This window comes from Dendroctonus ponderosae, unplaced genomic scaffold (assembly GCF_020466585.1).
Source record: "Dendroctonus ponderosae isolate FM_Combo_2020 unplaced genomic scaffold, Dpon_F_20191213v2 Dpon_F_20191213_1, whole genome shotgun sequence".
Taxonomy (NCBI): domain Eukaryota; kingdom Metazoa; phylum Arthropoda; class Insecta; order Coleoptera; family Curculionidae; genus Dendroctonus; species Dendroctonus ponderosae.
In genome coordinates, this window is record NW_026017110.1 from 20,534,887 (window position 1) to 20,549,687 (window position 14,801).

At 33.8% G+C, this 14,801-nt stretch overlaps 1 protein-coding gene across 3 annotated transcripts; it reads left to right on the forward strand.

Moving 5' to 3' along the window:
- Positions 1 to 4,915: 4,915 nt before the first annotated feature.
- LOC109546340 lies at positions 4,916 to 13,787 on the forward strand. 3 transcript variants are annotated; one of them, XR_007282499.1, is made up of 4 exons: positions 4,916 to 5,030; positions 9,284 to 10,183; positions 10,257 to 10,524; positions 13,268 to 13,787. XR_007282499.1 is itself a non-coding variant. In XM_019917256.2 (3 exons), the coding sequence occupies exons 1-3, from the start codon at positions 5,003 to 5,005 to the stop codon at positions 13,544 to 13,546; spliced, it is 1,548 nt and encodes a 515-aa protein (XP_019772815.1). In that variant the 5' UTR covers positions 4,916 to 5,002; the 3' UTR covers positions 13,547 to 13,787. The 3 variants fall into 3 exon arrangements, 2 of the variants coding, with proteins under 2 accessions (XP_019772815.1, XP_048526598.1); XM_019917256.2 differs by having other exon boundaries at positions 9,284 to 10,524; XM_048670641.1 differs by lacking the exon at positions 10,257 to 10,524 and having other exon boundaries at positions 4,931 to 5,030; positions 9,284 to 9,321.
- The last annotated feature ends 1,014 nt before the right edge of the window (positions 13,788 to 14,801 follow it).

Genomic DNA, 14,801 nt, shown 5'->3' on the forward strand with positions numbered 1-14,801 from the left:
TTGATAGAAACATTTGTTTCACACACGTAATTTACACATCAAGAAGCGCCATATCAGTTTTCTGTCTTAGGAGTATTTAGTTTCCACCAAACATTATTGAAATATTAATGTTCATAATGACTTTTTTCTTTCCTTTTGCTGTATTCATGTAATATTCAGGCCACATTAGATGAATGTATTCGAAAAATAAAGCTTTAACTATTATTATCAAAGTTTTACTTAAATAGTGAACTGAGTTAAATAATCATTTTAAAATGCTATGAACAATTCAGAGAGTTTCAGGCTAACGTTTCAATGAGATACAAGTAATTTCAATCAACACTTCTCCAAGTGACATATGCAAATTCTGGAGCGTCATTTATCCCCTTTTAGCCGGAGACTGTTTCAAGCCGGAAAATTTTAATAAAATTATTACACGCTTCTCCCATTTCCTTAATTAATCCGAATATGCATAATTGCAAAACGAGTGACGTGTATGTTGTTTGAATTATATGAATTGTAATTTGGATATTTGGTTTTTCTGCTGAAATTCATATTCATTGGCATTTGCGAACAAAAGGAAAGTATTTACGAGAGCTCAGTTTAGCCGAATATTTTACTATAGTGGAAGGGCAAAGACTGAAAACACTTGAAATGTAAGCCGAGATTGTTAATAAATTTCTTATTTCATCTTTCTTTTTATTGGAATCATATAGGCACATTGAAACGATTGGGCTTTGTGGGCTTTTATAATTTAAAAGAATAATTTCTATCGACCGTTCAGAAGCAAAAACACTTGCGAAGTTGAAAGCCAGAGTGCGTGCGTGCCAAACGTTAGAAAAAAATAATTTTCCAGGACGGCCTGAAAAACTCACCAGTTTTAAGTAATGGCCACGAAAAACGGAACTCTATATGCACATTGAACAAACAGAAAGTGCAACAGGTTTTGCAAATTTGTCAATCCAGAAGTTGCCAATTCCATATCAAGTGAAGTAACTGTTGCATAAAAACTGAATTAGTTATTTCAGAATACAAATGCAAATGTGTTACAACAAAATCCATGAGAATGTCCAAATATTTTAAAGTTTAATCCCCAAATATGTTTCCAAATACCGACCAAACATATTTTGAAAATAATGTCAAATAAAACGTTTACACTACATACGTAGAAAAAAATGCGGGGAAAAATGTGGGTCCCATGAAGCCATTCCGACTAGAACCTAGAAGTGCTACAGTGATTTGAAATAAGTTTAATTATGTGAGGTGAAATTTTAAGGAAACTTATTCACATTATCCATAACACTTCCAACATCGAAAATCACAACACTTAAACGTTGTAATCCAGCATTGAGTAAACATTTTTGAATCACTGTGGAACTTAATTTGCATATTTTCGAAACTGCGCCGATTTTTACTATGAGCGAAACTAACAGCAAGCACTGGCAAACTGACCCAATTTTGCAGAAACTGCACTCGTTTGCACTACTGCACTACTAAACTAGCGTTCAAGTCATGCAATCAATACTTCTGCACATACTCTAATTTCTGCAAATTCAATTTGGTTGGGATGCATTCGCTTTTTTATTGTACAGAATTACTCACAATTTAAGTCATTGTTGGCTAATATTAATTGTAGGTCAGTTATATACCGATTGAGCTATTAAAAGCTGATGATCTACTTTGCAACTTGAGATGGGATGCACATCATTTCGATAAAAAATTAAGTATAACACCAAATTTGGAATGAAGATTCAACAGTGTATTTAACATGTGCAATAATTTACTCTCAGGTTTAGGGGTCGGAACTGTGCGCTTTCGACATAATCGATCATCTTCACAGCCACTGAAATCAGATTATTTAAAGGTATATTTATATACTGCGTTATCGCAGTAGGAATATGATTTATAACTGAACCGCCAAAATAATGCAAAGACAGTAAAATCGAAGAGATTCACAAAGAAAACAGGGAATTATTATTATTATCGTTCGAACTTAAATAATTTTTTAGATTTCAGTTTCTCTACATTATGAATATAAATTACCTGTTTTCTATGTAGAGTCCCATTTTGTTTTGTTTCTAAATCATGGTGCATCCTTCACTTCATAACATGTACAGACCTGTTTTTTAAAGAAAGTTAAAGCTTATATTTAATAATATTAATAATTAAAACCGATTCTTTGATTAAGTCATTTTAGACAAATAACTGCTGATTGCCTACGAAAAACTGTCTCAAACCGGTAAATTGGAACTAGGTGATGAAAAACTAAATTCTTAAGTGTCCATATTAATAAACACTTGGAAGGTGATTTACTTAAAATAATTTGAGTAAAATAAACAATTCAGTTTGCTACAGACAGCATCAGGATAATTAGCAAATATATTGCTGAAAAAATCCTAAAATAGTATTTACTTTAGGTTAAATATTAGTTTTGGACATAAATTTCGTGTGCGAATTAAGTTCTTATTATATTTTCCATATTATATAATCCAGATTGCTCTGCCAGAAATATATGCCAGTGATCCATAGTAAAGGATGATTGTTTGATTTTATAAAAATATTTGCTCCCAGATGTCGAACTAGAAGCGAACTGCAAATAGTTGGAGGATTTGATAGTGAATGGAAATATTACGGGTCACAGTTGCCACTTTTTAGCAATTTATCGATTTTTCAGTTCAGTTTGAGACTAATCACGATTATCAGTCCAAAATTTTTTCTTCAATTTTTTTAATGTGTTACACAGGTGACAATTTTAAATTAACTAAACTACTTTTTCCAACTACTTTTTCAAAAATGCTTAAATAACGTTATTTTTTATAAGCATTAGCAAAATTTGCACTGCTTTTTTAGCATGCTTGAATTAGTCTGTTTTTCAAATTGCTCAACTAAATCCGGAAGAATTTATTTTAAAAACAACATATTTTAGGTGTGTCCACAGGAGCAATGCAAGTACCGGTAGATCTGGGTATCCTGGTGGCCGTCTCCTAATTCATTTACCTAAATAATTATCACCTTGCCATTGTCTAGCTGGGAGTACATAATAATGAGAGTCTTGTTGAAAATTTAGTAATTTTTTTGCCTTTGCTTAAAACATAATTCCTTAATGGGTTATCTGGTTCTCTGCTACCTGAATAATACAGACTTATTTCCAAACATTTTGGCATAAATGGCACCATTCCAATTTCCCTCTATAAGTAACCAAACAATAATAGGATCCCCTCATTTAGAGGATAAGTTTGTCCCTTAAATCATCTTGTACCTTGATCGATTCATATAATTTTATATGAATTATAAAATTCTAAGCAGACTGGGATTGTTAGTAGATACGTCCTGGGTCCATGCGTGCATCGTCATTTAGTCATTGTTGTTAGTCAACTGTTGACTTGTAATGTATGCTTTTCCGCACCCCCAAGGGGAAATATTTTAATGTGATTTTTTGGTTTTTTATTTATTTACGCAGTTCATCAATAGAATGCTCACATGTCTTTCATTCAAGTTGTGTATGTTGACAATTTGTTCTGGGGGTGTTTTTCGTCTATATTCCTGCATCGTTTAGAACAGAAAAAGAATTTGTTTAATTTGATATAGCAGGTTGAGCGTTGAACGTTGAGCCATGGTTCAACGCACAATCCAAGTCTTAACTTTCCTACTCATATGTTTACATTTTATGGATATAGATATTAGAAAAGTGGCTGTTAGGAAAATGTTTTCGGAAGCGGAAGAAAAGAGTCCATGCGGACGAAAAGAGTCCATCCTTGTTGAATCTTACAGAGTATTATTTCCTGTCTCATCGAGATCTTTGCAATTCGACTTTCTAAAGGCATAAAAATATTCCTGCTTCTGGCTAAAGCAAATGTGGGCCTGAAAAACAGTGATTTTTAAATATAAAAAAAATAGGCTTGAAAAGACAACAAGAGATTAGACGCTGAAGAGGATTTTACATCGAACATAAAAGTGAAAATGTCTGATTTGTTAGTTGCGTTTAAATCATATATATTTTACATGGTTTAGGCACGACTCGTTATGACCGGAAGCAAAATTTTAGTTTCGAAAACAACTGCAAGTTGAAAAATTTCCATTGATAGTGAATACTGTTTGGTCAAAATACCAGCACCGACCTAGCTGAATTGTTCGAATAACAAAAATAATATGTATTTTGGATTTAGATCTCAAAAACTACTAAGTGGATAGTGACACACTAGGGGTTTGTATCTTGGACAAAATGGAATTGACCAAATAAAAAGCACGAAAAATGTTTCCATTGTGTTTTTCTAATAGCTTTCTAATATAATGTTTTACCATGCATAAGCTATAAGTAAGCCAATACGTCTTACCCAATCTTCGAAAAATCTTGAAAATATTCCTAAAAACGTGAAAATGTGTTAAAAATTTGATCTTGAAAAAATCTAGTCCAAGGTACAAGCTTCTCCCCTATCTATTGTATATATGCTATACAGCATTGTGGAAAAACATACAATTAAGATTTTAATAATGCACACGGTTACTATGCGTTTTAAAATCTCTTAGATTAATCGCAGTACAAATTTTCCCGAAATTGTACATTATAAAAACAACTGTTCAAATGTCTTCTAAAGGTGAAAGTTTCTTTACTTTATGTTTTAATATTACAACAGCAAATTATTGGCAACTTTCTGCTGTACTTCTTCAAAGGTATTTGCCTTTGGTGGCAAGGATTTGGATGCAGAAATATGCAATTTTTGGTTGAAAATTGCTATCAAAATGCACCAATTTTGCAACTTTAAACGTTTAAAATATTTCAAAGCTCCAAATAAAGGTTGGGGTAGTTATAGAAATAGCCCAGAATATTGCTTCCTAAATTTATACAGTACTTAATACGCAGATATGATAAATTGAATGTTCGTATATTTCACTGTGGCAACGCAGCATTAAATGTTCAAAAAAAATTGATCATGTAAAAAAGGTTCAAAATTCCGGAACAGTTCCATCGATGTACGAGAACGAAATCCATTGGTAGTAAATCGTCAATTGAAAATAATTTATCATGTGGCCTCTACGAGATTTTCAGTCGGGTAAGCTAGTCATTAATTCTCAAAACTCAAATGTTTAAATGAGTCATAATAATCAAACGATTATCTAGAGTTATACATACTGAAAATAAGTTCCACAGCTTCAAAATTTCCTCATTCATTTTTTTTCTGCTTTAGTGAAAGTAGCATAAGTTCCCGTAGTTTTATCAGTTATTCTTGCCTGCAGACTGATTCCATTTAGATCATTAACTTTTCTTTTCAGTACTTTTCTTATTTTGATATCTGAATTATGAACAAATAAAGAATTAAAAAATATTTTTTTCAAAGTCAGAAGAAACGGAGTCAATATAAAATATTTAAATAAAATCTAACTTACCAGGACATTCAAAACTCAGCACCACGATTTAAAAGGTGATTTCAACGACCTAAAAAGTTGTTTTTTTGTAAGGTTTCGAGTCAAAAATTAAGTCTGGACGCCAGCTAAGCAATGTCAAGCACTATAAAAGTCTAGTTATATCTTAAAAGTCTGGTACAGTTTCCATTGTACATAATTTCTATATGGAAAAATGTGCCTTGCAAGATTGAAAATTGTCACTTTGTATAAAGTTTCTGCAAATTATTTTATTAACTAAAAATATATTTTCTTCTTGGCTTCAGGTTTTAGGCATTTTGCCTGTTACGGTACTCATCTTTTGATTTTGATAAAATCTGACTTTGGCTGGTATCCTCTTCTCGTAAATCCGCTCTAAGTGTTCTTTCAACTTACCTTTATATATATATAAATAATTATTTCCTACAGAAAAAGGCTATCGACCCAATCGGTCTTTCTGCCCACTTACCTTTATTTTCATTTATTCTCTCGTTCATATTAAAGATATTTCATTCCATTCATATATCTCTGTTTCTTAGTATGTCCAGTTTTGTGCAACCTTTTACCCTTTTGGAAAGTTAATTTATTGTGCTTGTAATCTACTTTTCTCGCTTTTCGTTGTTGTCCACGTTTCACTATCGTATATTATATCATCAGCTCATTATTTTTTACCTATTTTGAACATTTGAACGCGGGTCAAGTTGAAAATTGGTACAAAGTTTGATCTTTGTAATATTTCACTTTCTCGTAAAAAAATGTTTCTTCACTTTACCACTAGATGGAAGTTTTCCTGAAATCCAAATTTCATTTTTCGCACATATTTTTTGCCACGCCAAGTATCGCAAAAAGTAATATGCAATTTTAAAGATTAAAACATACTAGACAAAAAATGTGCTTTTCACGCGACTCGAGAAACTTCTTCGATTAATTGTCTCTTTTGTCTCTCAATCCAGTGTCCTTGGATTTAATTGCAATCGCAGCAAATCAAGTCGCCTGGTTCTAAAATGTGTCAATATTGGCAATTTATAGTAATTATTGTATTACTATCCAATTTAGACTACATTTTTGCGCTGCATTTAAATGTAACATTTGAATATTCTCGATCCATTTTATTTTAGTGGTATTAGTGCACAAAAATTTAATCTAAATTGAACAGTAATGCAATAATTACTATAAATTGTCAAATTTGGCACATTTTAAAACCAGACGACTTGATTTGCTGCGATTTCAATTAAGTACAAAGCCACTGGATTAAAGTAATACTTTTATGTCGACTTGCTCCTAAAGGAAGAGATGTTTCGAGTAGACGTGTGGTAAACGGTTATTTTTCTGGAACAGGTTCAACGATGCAGCTTCACTTTGGTATTAGGTTTCAAAGTGCGGTTCCCAAACTAACATGCTACTTTTTAAATTTTCCAATAAAAATTCGCTGATGATGAGGTAGAATGATTTAGTTTAATTAAAAAAATAATTGTTAGTAGTGGTAAGCTAAAAATAACATATTCTAAAATAAAAACAAAGCATCAATTAACTAATGAGACCGGCGAGAGTCCTTTTTAAAAAACAATTTTATTTCGTTAGATTACAAAAGTTCATAAAATTACTCGTTGACTGCCTACTTCTGACTGACTGGCCTCCGCACATCGCCTTGGTAGTTATTGTCTCCAAACGGACATATGATCTGCTGGCTCATCAGTTTATGGGGATAGGCGGTCAGTTAACTCATGGGTCTTAAGTAACTACTGAAAGGAAAAAAACTGATAATAAAATCGAATGGTTTAAATAAAATGCTGGTCTGCATGCGAACATGTTTTTAATTTAATTTTTAAAAGTTTTTAAAAGCTAATTTTCATTTAAAAATAAATTAACATTTAAGAATGATTTTTTGTGTACCTATGCTTTTTACTAAGTCGAGTTTTTGTTCTATCTCTGATCTTAATCTCTCGCATGGAACAGTTGTACTAATATGCCTGGGTTTTTTGTCATGAAACAAGTTTGTCAAAATATCATAAAATTCAATAATCCTCCTCTTATATATCTTTTAACTGAACTTGCTCTGATTGATGGGCCACGACAGTTTTGTAATAGCATTTGATTTATTTACTCGTATTATTAAGTCATTCATTAAATAATCCACATTAGCAGTACTATCGATCGATGAATATGAAATGAATATGGGGTACACAATTTTTTTGTAAGCAAAGTACTAAGGAGGGTTTACTGATATTAACATAATCGTGGGATAATTACTGGAAATAGAAATATACTCAATATATATTTTGTTTAAATTGAAAAGTACTTAAGGGTTTCTACCGATTTTAACACGATCGTGGGACAAGTACTGGGCGTACAAATATAATATATACTTTGTTAAAATTGACAAGTACTTGTGGGTGTTTACTCTGTTTTATTTTTCTTGATCCTCGGTGAAAAATTGCCAGGGAAGGTATAAAGTTTTGTAAGAAAATCGGCTTTGAAGATGTTGTCAAAATAATGATCTGGCAGTCAGTAACAAACTGTCAAGCTGTCAGAAGCGTGCGCGGCGGAAGTTATTACTTATTTTACACAGGATGAAAAACATTAATTGAATAATGGGAGAAAATGTAAATTGTAACAGATAAATGTGATTCTTTTGCAATCGAACACAATGGTGGAACTATGTAAGAAAATTACATTTTACATTCAAAAGAAATTCTCGTACAATTCCAATTACTTTTTACCTTTTCATGATCCATTTGAAAAATTTCAGACTAATATGAATGTTGAAATTATAACATTATTATTGCGTTAAACAAGTTCAATATTTAATGGTTTCTAAAAATATCATTGGAAGTTATCACTTTTGTGGGGCGTCCCGTGACTCACGCCTTTTTTCATCATTTAAAATATATTTTTGCATATTTGGAGTTCGAAGGGCCCTCTGAAGGTTGATGACCGGACTGCCAATCCTAGTCCTTCGCCCTTGGCTGACATAACTCCTGAAATTAAATTCTCAATCCAACCGAAATTTGCTAAACTGCAGCAGACTGACTGGTTTGTCTGCAGACCGATCCGACAAAGTTGGTTGGATCGCCGAAGCACAGCTCAAATTTCATCTGATTTCGTTGGACCGACACAATCGGTGCGACGGCGTTGTACGTGAGTTCCGCGCTTAACACTAATAGAATAAAAATGCTGAATTATATCATCACTGAAACTAAACAATATTTTCCTGATCTGACCGATTATGGTTCCTGGAGAACTGAACAGTAATTCTTAATTCAACGAAAGGTGATAAACACAATCATCAACGCCTCGCGTAACTGAAAATATCTTACGTTGATAAATGGTTACTGAAACTGCTGGAACTGGATAAATGGCTCGACGGTGTCGCATCGATGATGTGCTGGTGCAAACTACTTTTTCTTCGCCGGGTTTATGAGACGGTTCCCAAAAGAACCGGTTAAATTGGCAAAGTATAACTTACAGGTTACACGTCTGGAACACTGTTATTTCAGCGGTTATTTTAAATACCGACCATCCCCATTTTCGAGTCGTGTGAAGAGCACATTTTTGTATAGTATTTTCTAATGTTTAAAATGGCATATTCTTTTCTGCGACATTTGGAGTTGCAAAATACCAGGCAGTACACCCATAACAAATTCCTAACTCATTCTCCGAACACCCTGTATAGGAAAAATCCTGTTTTATTAATTATTAAAAAATAGAATGCTATTGTACTGTTAAATAGCTTTTAAACGTTGTACCGGAATATACCTACCTTTTCTTATCTGTAAAAAATTAAGGGTGAATTCACTGGTAAAAACATAATTTGGGTTTGTACCTTTTTTATTAAAACTTGCCTAAACCGTGTTGAAATATTTTCAGTCGCTACCCTTATTACGTACCGGTTTTATTTATTGATCAAGGTTTCTCTTCATTTCAGATAAACCTCCTATGCCAGCAGAATTACTTCGCAAACTGGTATGTTGTAAATGCAAAGGTTATCTCTCAGTATTTCCGATACACATAAGCAATGAAGGGGTTAAGCCCATATGTGGACGTTGTCCAGTAATAAATATCGCAGAATACGTTCACGACACCGCATATGAAGGAATTGCAAGATTTTTACGCTTCCCATGCAGGAACCATGAAAGTGGTTGCAAAGTGTTGATGCTTCCCGATCAGTTAGCAAAGCACGAGCACAGATGCATATTTCGACAGATCGAATGTCCCACAAAAGCTGCACGTAACTGCGCATGGAAGGGTTCTCCTGTAGAACTGCGAGAGCATTATGAAAGCAGTCATAAAAACTGTTTCTTAATTGATAGCAGATATACATTGGATTTTACGAAAAAACTTGATTTGCAATATATGATAGTGTTTCAAGATGAGGTATTTATAGCTAGAATGCATATGGTACCAGATTGTGAAACATTTACCTGCATTATAGAACACATACCTCAAACAAAGCATTCATACTATTTTAAGTATTTCATCAAAGTTGAGACAAATATTTCTACTGCCGTTTGCGAACATCCTATCAAACACACTTCCGGCGATGGCTCTGCAGTGACACAGATCAATCGTGAGGAAATAATCAAAACATTTCCCGGCGCCAAGAAACTAATGGCTGTAATTGAACTACTGCAGGATAACATGGACAGCTTACGTGTATGCGAACTACCCAATATGAACTACGGAAAAGAGATACCTATTAAACTGGACCAGCTAGAAAACCTCAGATGCGAGAAGTGTTTCTTATATATGATACCTCCCTTTAAGCAGTGTTTATCTGGACACAAAATGTGTACTACTTGCAATGTAGAGGCAACATGTCATATATGTAAGAGTCCAATCAGTACTAATGAAAATGTGCAGCTCGTACAATGTGCTCAGTCTTTAATGTATCCCTGTAGATATACCGACGAGGGCTGCAGAGTAATTCTAGTGAATTCATACATTCGAATTCACGAAGATTCATGCATATACAAGCCTTTCGAGTGTCCCTTGCGTGAGAGCTTACAGTGCAAAACAAGATCATCTGCGCCTAAAACAGTTTACCATATCAAGACCCACCATAGCACGAACATAATGTCAACAGATATAGTAAAGATTGCTATTGAAGATGCCCGCAGCAAAATTGCCTCAACATTTTTAATTATATATTCTGGAAGAGTTTTTCAAGTAAGTAATATTTCTATTTGTTATTCCACGCGTAAAAATAATTGACCTAAAAGCAATTAAATCGGCTCTAAATATATCTTTTTCTCTTACTTGTTGAAGATCTAGTTGATCTATTCATTCCGTAGTATCCTCTTGGTATTGTTGATATCCTCTCTCGCTTCTGTGTCATATGTCATTAGGGGCCTGACACATATCTTATCTATTTTTATCTTACTAACCTTTCGCATATAAGGATTAGCCCATACAGTTTCCTTTAGACAACCTCATATTATAGCTGATTTGTTAACTGGGTTTCTCCGTCTTAAGTCTTTTGCCGGGTTATGAGCGCTGGACATATCTATGCCCAGGTATCTAAACTGCATGACTTGCTCTATGGGTTTATTATCTATTACCAGCTTGCATCTCATAGATTTCCTAGCGATCGTCATGGTTTTCGTTTTACTTATGGATAAATGGATACCTATGGATAATGGATGTCCATATTGAGTTGCTGGCTGATCTGGTGGAACTTAAAAAGCTATCTCTATAGAACTTAAATAGCCATCCCCACTTTCTCTGGGATTTTGTGCGTCAGGAGGTTGGAATTGGAGAAAAGGCTATCTCCCTCTTATTCCTCCGGGGGTGGGTATACTAAGTGTTATATTATCTCCATTCTTGATTTGCGTTCTGTTACCAGTGTTAAGTTTGCATATCGTTGTTACTATGTTAGCAGGGGTTTCTTTTTCCTTTAGGATTTTTATGACGTCTCCCAGGCGAACTCTGTCGAAAGCCTTAGTAAGGTCGACGAAGCAAATAAATGCAGGTGTGCTGTACTCTATTGCTTTTTCCTTTATTTGTTTTTACACACTTTTCTTTGGGCACCATATAGGTCATGATCCATGTCGCTGGTAAATTTGGCCCAATGTTCTCTTTTGATCGACTTGAGTTGACTCTGTTGACCTGATTTGTATATATTCGTTGTGTTTTTCCTGGGTTAGGGGGCTCCTGTATGTTAGAAAGCTTTTCCGCTTTACTTCTGCGAGGTCGTTCACGTCTTGACAGAACCATGGCTTAGTGCCAATGGATTCTTCGGTCGCATGGAGTATGCAGTTCTTTATTTCATTCCAGCAAGTTTCAACATTTTGATTTGTGAAGTCAATCTTACTCATTTTTTGCGTTAATTTGTTTTCGTACAGTTTCCAAGTGCTGTCTGATTCCACTGATTCCATGTTATATTTTTCTATATATACCGGCGGTTTCCTGATTCTGCGTGGCTGCTCCATTAGTAACTTATATAGGATAAGATTGTGATCTGTTCCTAAAGTTGACTGAAGTTAGAGCACTTACATCGAGTACTTGCGGTGGTGTTATTGTTCTGTTGGTGATGATGAAATGATCATTGATCTTTGGCCTCTAGAGTTATTGAACGTATGCTTGTGCGGATCTTTATGTGGGAAATGTGTGTTATTGATCATCATCTCTTTTCTTGCGCAGATCGGTTAAAAGCTCTCCGTTCTCATTGATAATGGGCTCGTTGTATTTTTGTTTTACGCCTGCTAGTATCGTATTACCGATTCGAGCATTGTGATCTCCAAGTATCACGCTTTCATGGGACTTACTGATTTTGTCTATTGAGGTCTGTAGTTCTCGGTAGAATTCTTCTGAGTCTGCAACAGGTTTGGATATATCCGGGGGTACATGCTTATAAGATGTATTGTGGTTCGGTTAATTTTCAATGAGGTTCTCAGTAATCTGTCATTGACATATTCTATATCTTCGATACTTTGTGCATATTTCTCATTCAGCAGAATGCCAACCCCCGATTGCTCTCTTTCGTGCTTGGCCTTTCCGCTGTAGATTAGTATGTGTTTCAGGTCCAAGTTTACATGTTCCTTGGCCTTTGCGTTTTGTTTCCGAGATCCTGCAGATGTCTATGTTGTACTTTTCCATTTCCGTAATGATTTATTGATCTCTTCCATTCAACGATGTTATATTCCAGCAAGCGACTCTGGTGATGTTGCGTTTAGATTTCCATTTTCGTTTTTTCCTTGTCATAGCCTGGGTCGCCTTCGTGCTGATCCGTCCTGTATCCGAGGCATTGTCTTCAGTTCTATGAGCTATATGTTTTTTTTTACTTCGGGTAGGTAGCTGGCCTAACCCAAAAACCCTCCGCTTTTGCCCGGGCTTAGGGCCGGCAGTGTCAACATCAGTGCAACAATCAAATAAAATAAAACGTTTTTGAATCCTAAGAAGAGTTTGCTAAAATTTGCTAAAATCACCATGTAAACTTCGATTTAAAAAGGTTTGTTTATCTTGAAAACAACAATCTCTTTTCTTTAATAAATTGGTAACTACTTCATTAAGTGGAACGTAACGTAATGCAGTCGTAAAGTATTTTGGAACAACTTAAAAAAATACATTAAAAGTAGTCATTTAAAGGATTAGTGCGAAAAGCTTAGCTGGAGTATAAACTTGATTCACCCCAGTTATTAAAGAAATTTTTTTCCGCCAATTTTTGTTCCTGAAATTGCAAATTTTGAAAGTGTCACCCTATATATTAAGTGATGATGATTAAAAATTATGAGTGCTTTGTCGGCATTTATTTGGTTTATTTGACTTATTTACTGTCTGCCAAATTGAATAATTATCAATAATGTTTTTGCGTCAATAATTCCATGCATGCAGTTTTTTTTATAAATATATTTATTATACAATTATATCATAAATTTCACAAAAGTTATAACTTGGCTATACAATATTGCAGGTGATCTTCCGATATTTCAAAGGATCGTTCATGTGGGCAGCAATGATCGTCGCATCAGCGAAAGAGGCTGAAAAGTTTAGGCTTGAAGTAGATATTTGTGATAATTCCGGCAGGAATATGCGTATTGTTGCCCGAGCATTATGTTCACCAGCTGATGAAAGAAAATCATGTTTCGAAATTAAAGAGAGATATATAAGCTTGTTACCTAAACAATTAGAATGTTTTATTAAAAATGGGAATCTCTGCTATAAATTAAGAATTGTCAGTTCCTCTACTTAATTTTTTTATTATGTTTCTTGTTTACCACTACTGAAAATTATTATATAGCATATTATTATTATTATTGTATTGTTGTTGCAAACATTTTATCTATTATTTCAAAGTATTGTATTGAGCGAGTATATTATTTGTAAAAGTCTTCATGCTTGCTCGTTTATTTGCGTGTTTTTACTAGTTTTATTGTTATTGTCAATTATTCAGAGTTTCTATTAAATCAAAAATTAATTACTATTTCATTGCATTATTGTCGTTTTATTTGTTCTTATCAGAATTTGTGCGCTTCAAATCAATATGTGTATAGCACGTTTCGTTTTATGTTCCTAAAAAGTATAAAATCAAGGAAAATAAATCAAAATTCGGCAGAAAGACCGATTGGGTCGATAGCCTTTTTCTGTAGGAAATAAAGATTATCTATATATATAAAATTCTCGTGTCACAGTTTTGATGAAATTTTGTATGTATATTCAGTAGCTCTGAGAATAGGTTGTTATCTATTTTTTATACCCCTAAGTGATGGTGCTGCCATAAACCCCTATCTTTTAATAGCTATATTAGTAATTCAATAAATTTAAAATAAAATTTAAAAAAATCTCAAGTGGGCAAACCGCCCACTCGAGATGAAAAAAAAACCCTAGGAATAATTTATATGGCAATACAACTTTTGCCGGGTCAGCTAGTATATATATATATATAAATCAAAATCAAAGGGTCTAATTGTAACATAAATTAATTACTATAAAAATTGTTCAATGTGTTTCGTATTATATCAAATAACTGTTGTGATTGATAGTAACTAGAATCCTAAATATCAACATTCTAAATAGTCTTAAAAGAAGAGTCTAGGTATTATATTACTGATAATCTGCTTTATCAGCTCCTAAGTAGTGATGTAATTGGCTTGTTGGAATAACGCCAGGGATTGATTGTTTCAAAAGGTATTTCAGAGGTTGACTTACTATTCAGGGCATAAAATGAAATCAAAAGTATTTCTTAACATGAAATTGAGATCATTAATGGCTCTTAGATATTCATAGGGAATCCACCCTAAAGAAACTGAAGTGTCCAGTTAGAAACGGCCCATCAAAGCCTGGGTAACACCGTGTTGAGTTGCGCTTTTGAGTTGATGCCACTCGGTGAGTTTGTGAGTTACAACTGATCAAATTGCGCTTGTGGCGGAATTCTTCTTGAAATCAGGACTTTTAAAGGACAATTTTTATTAGTTGAAAATTCATTGGTTTTTATCATTGCTCGAAAA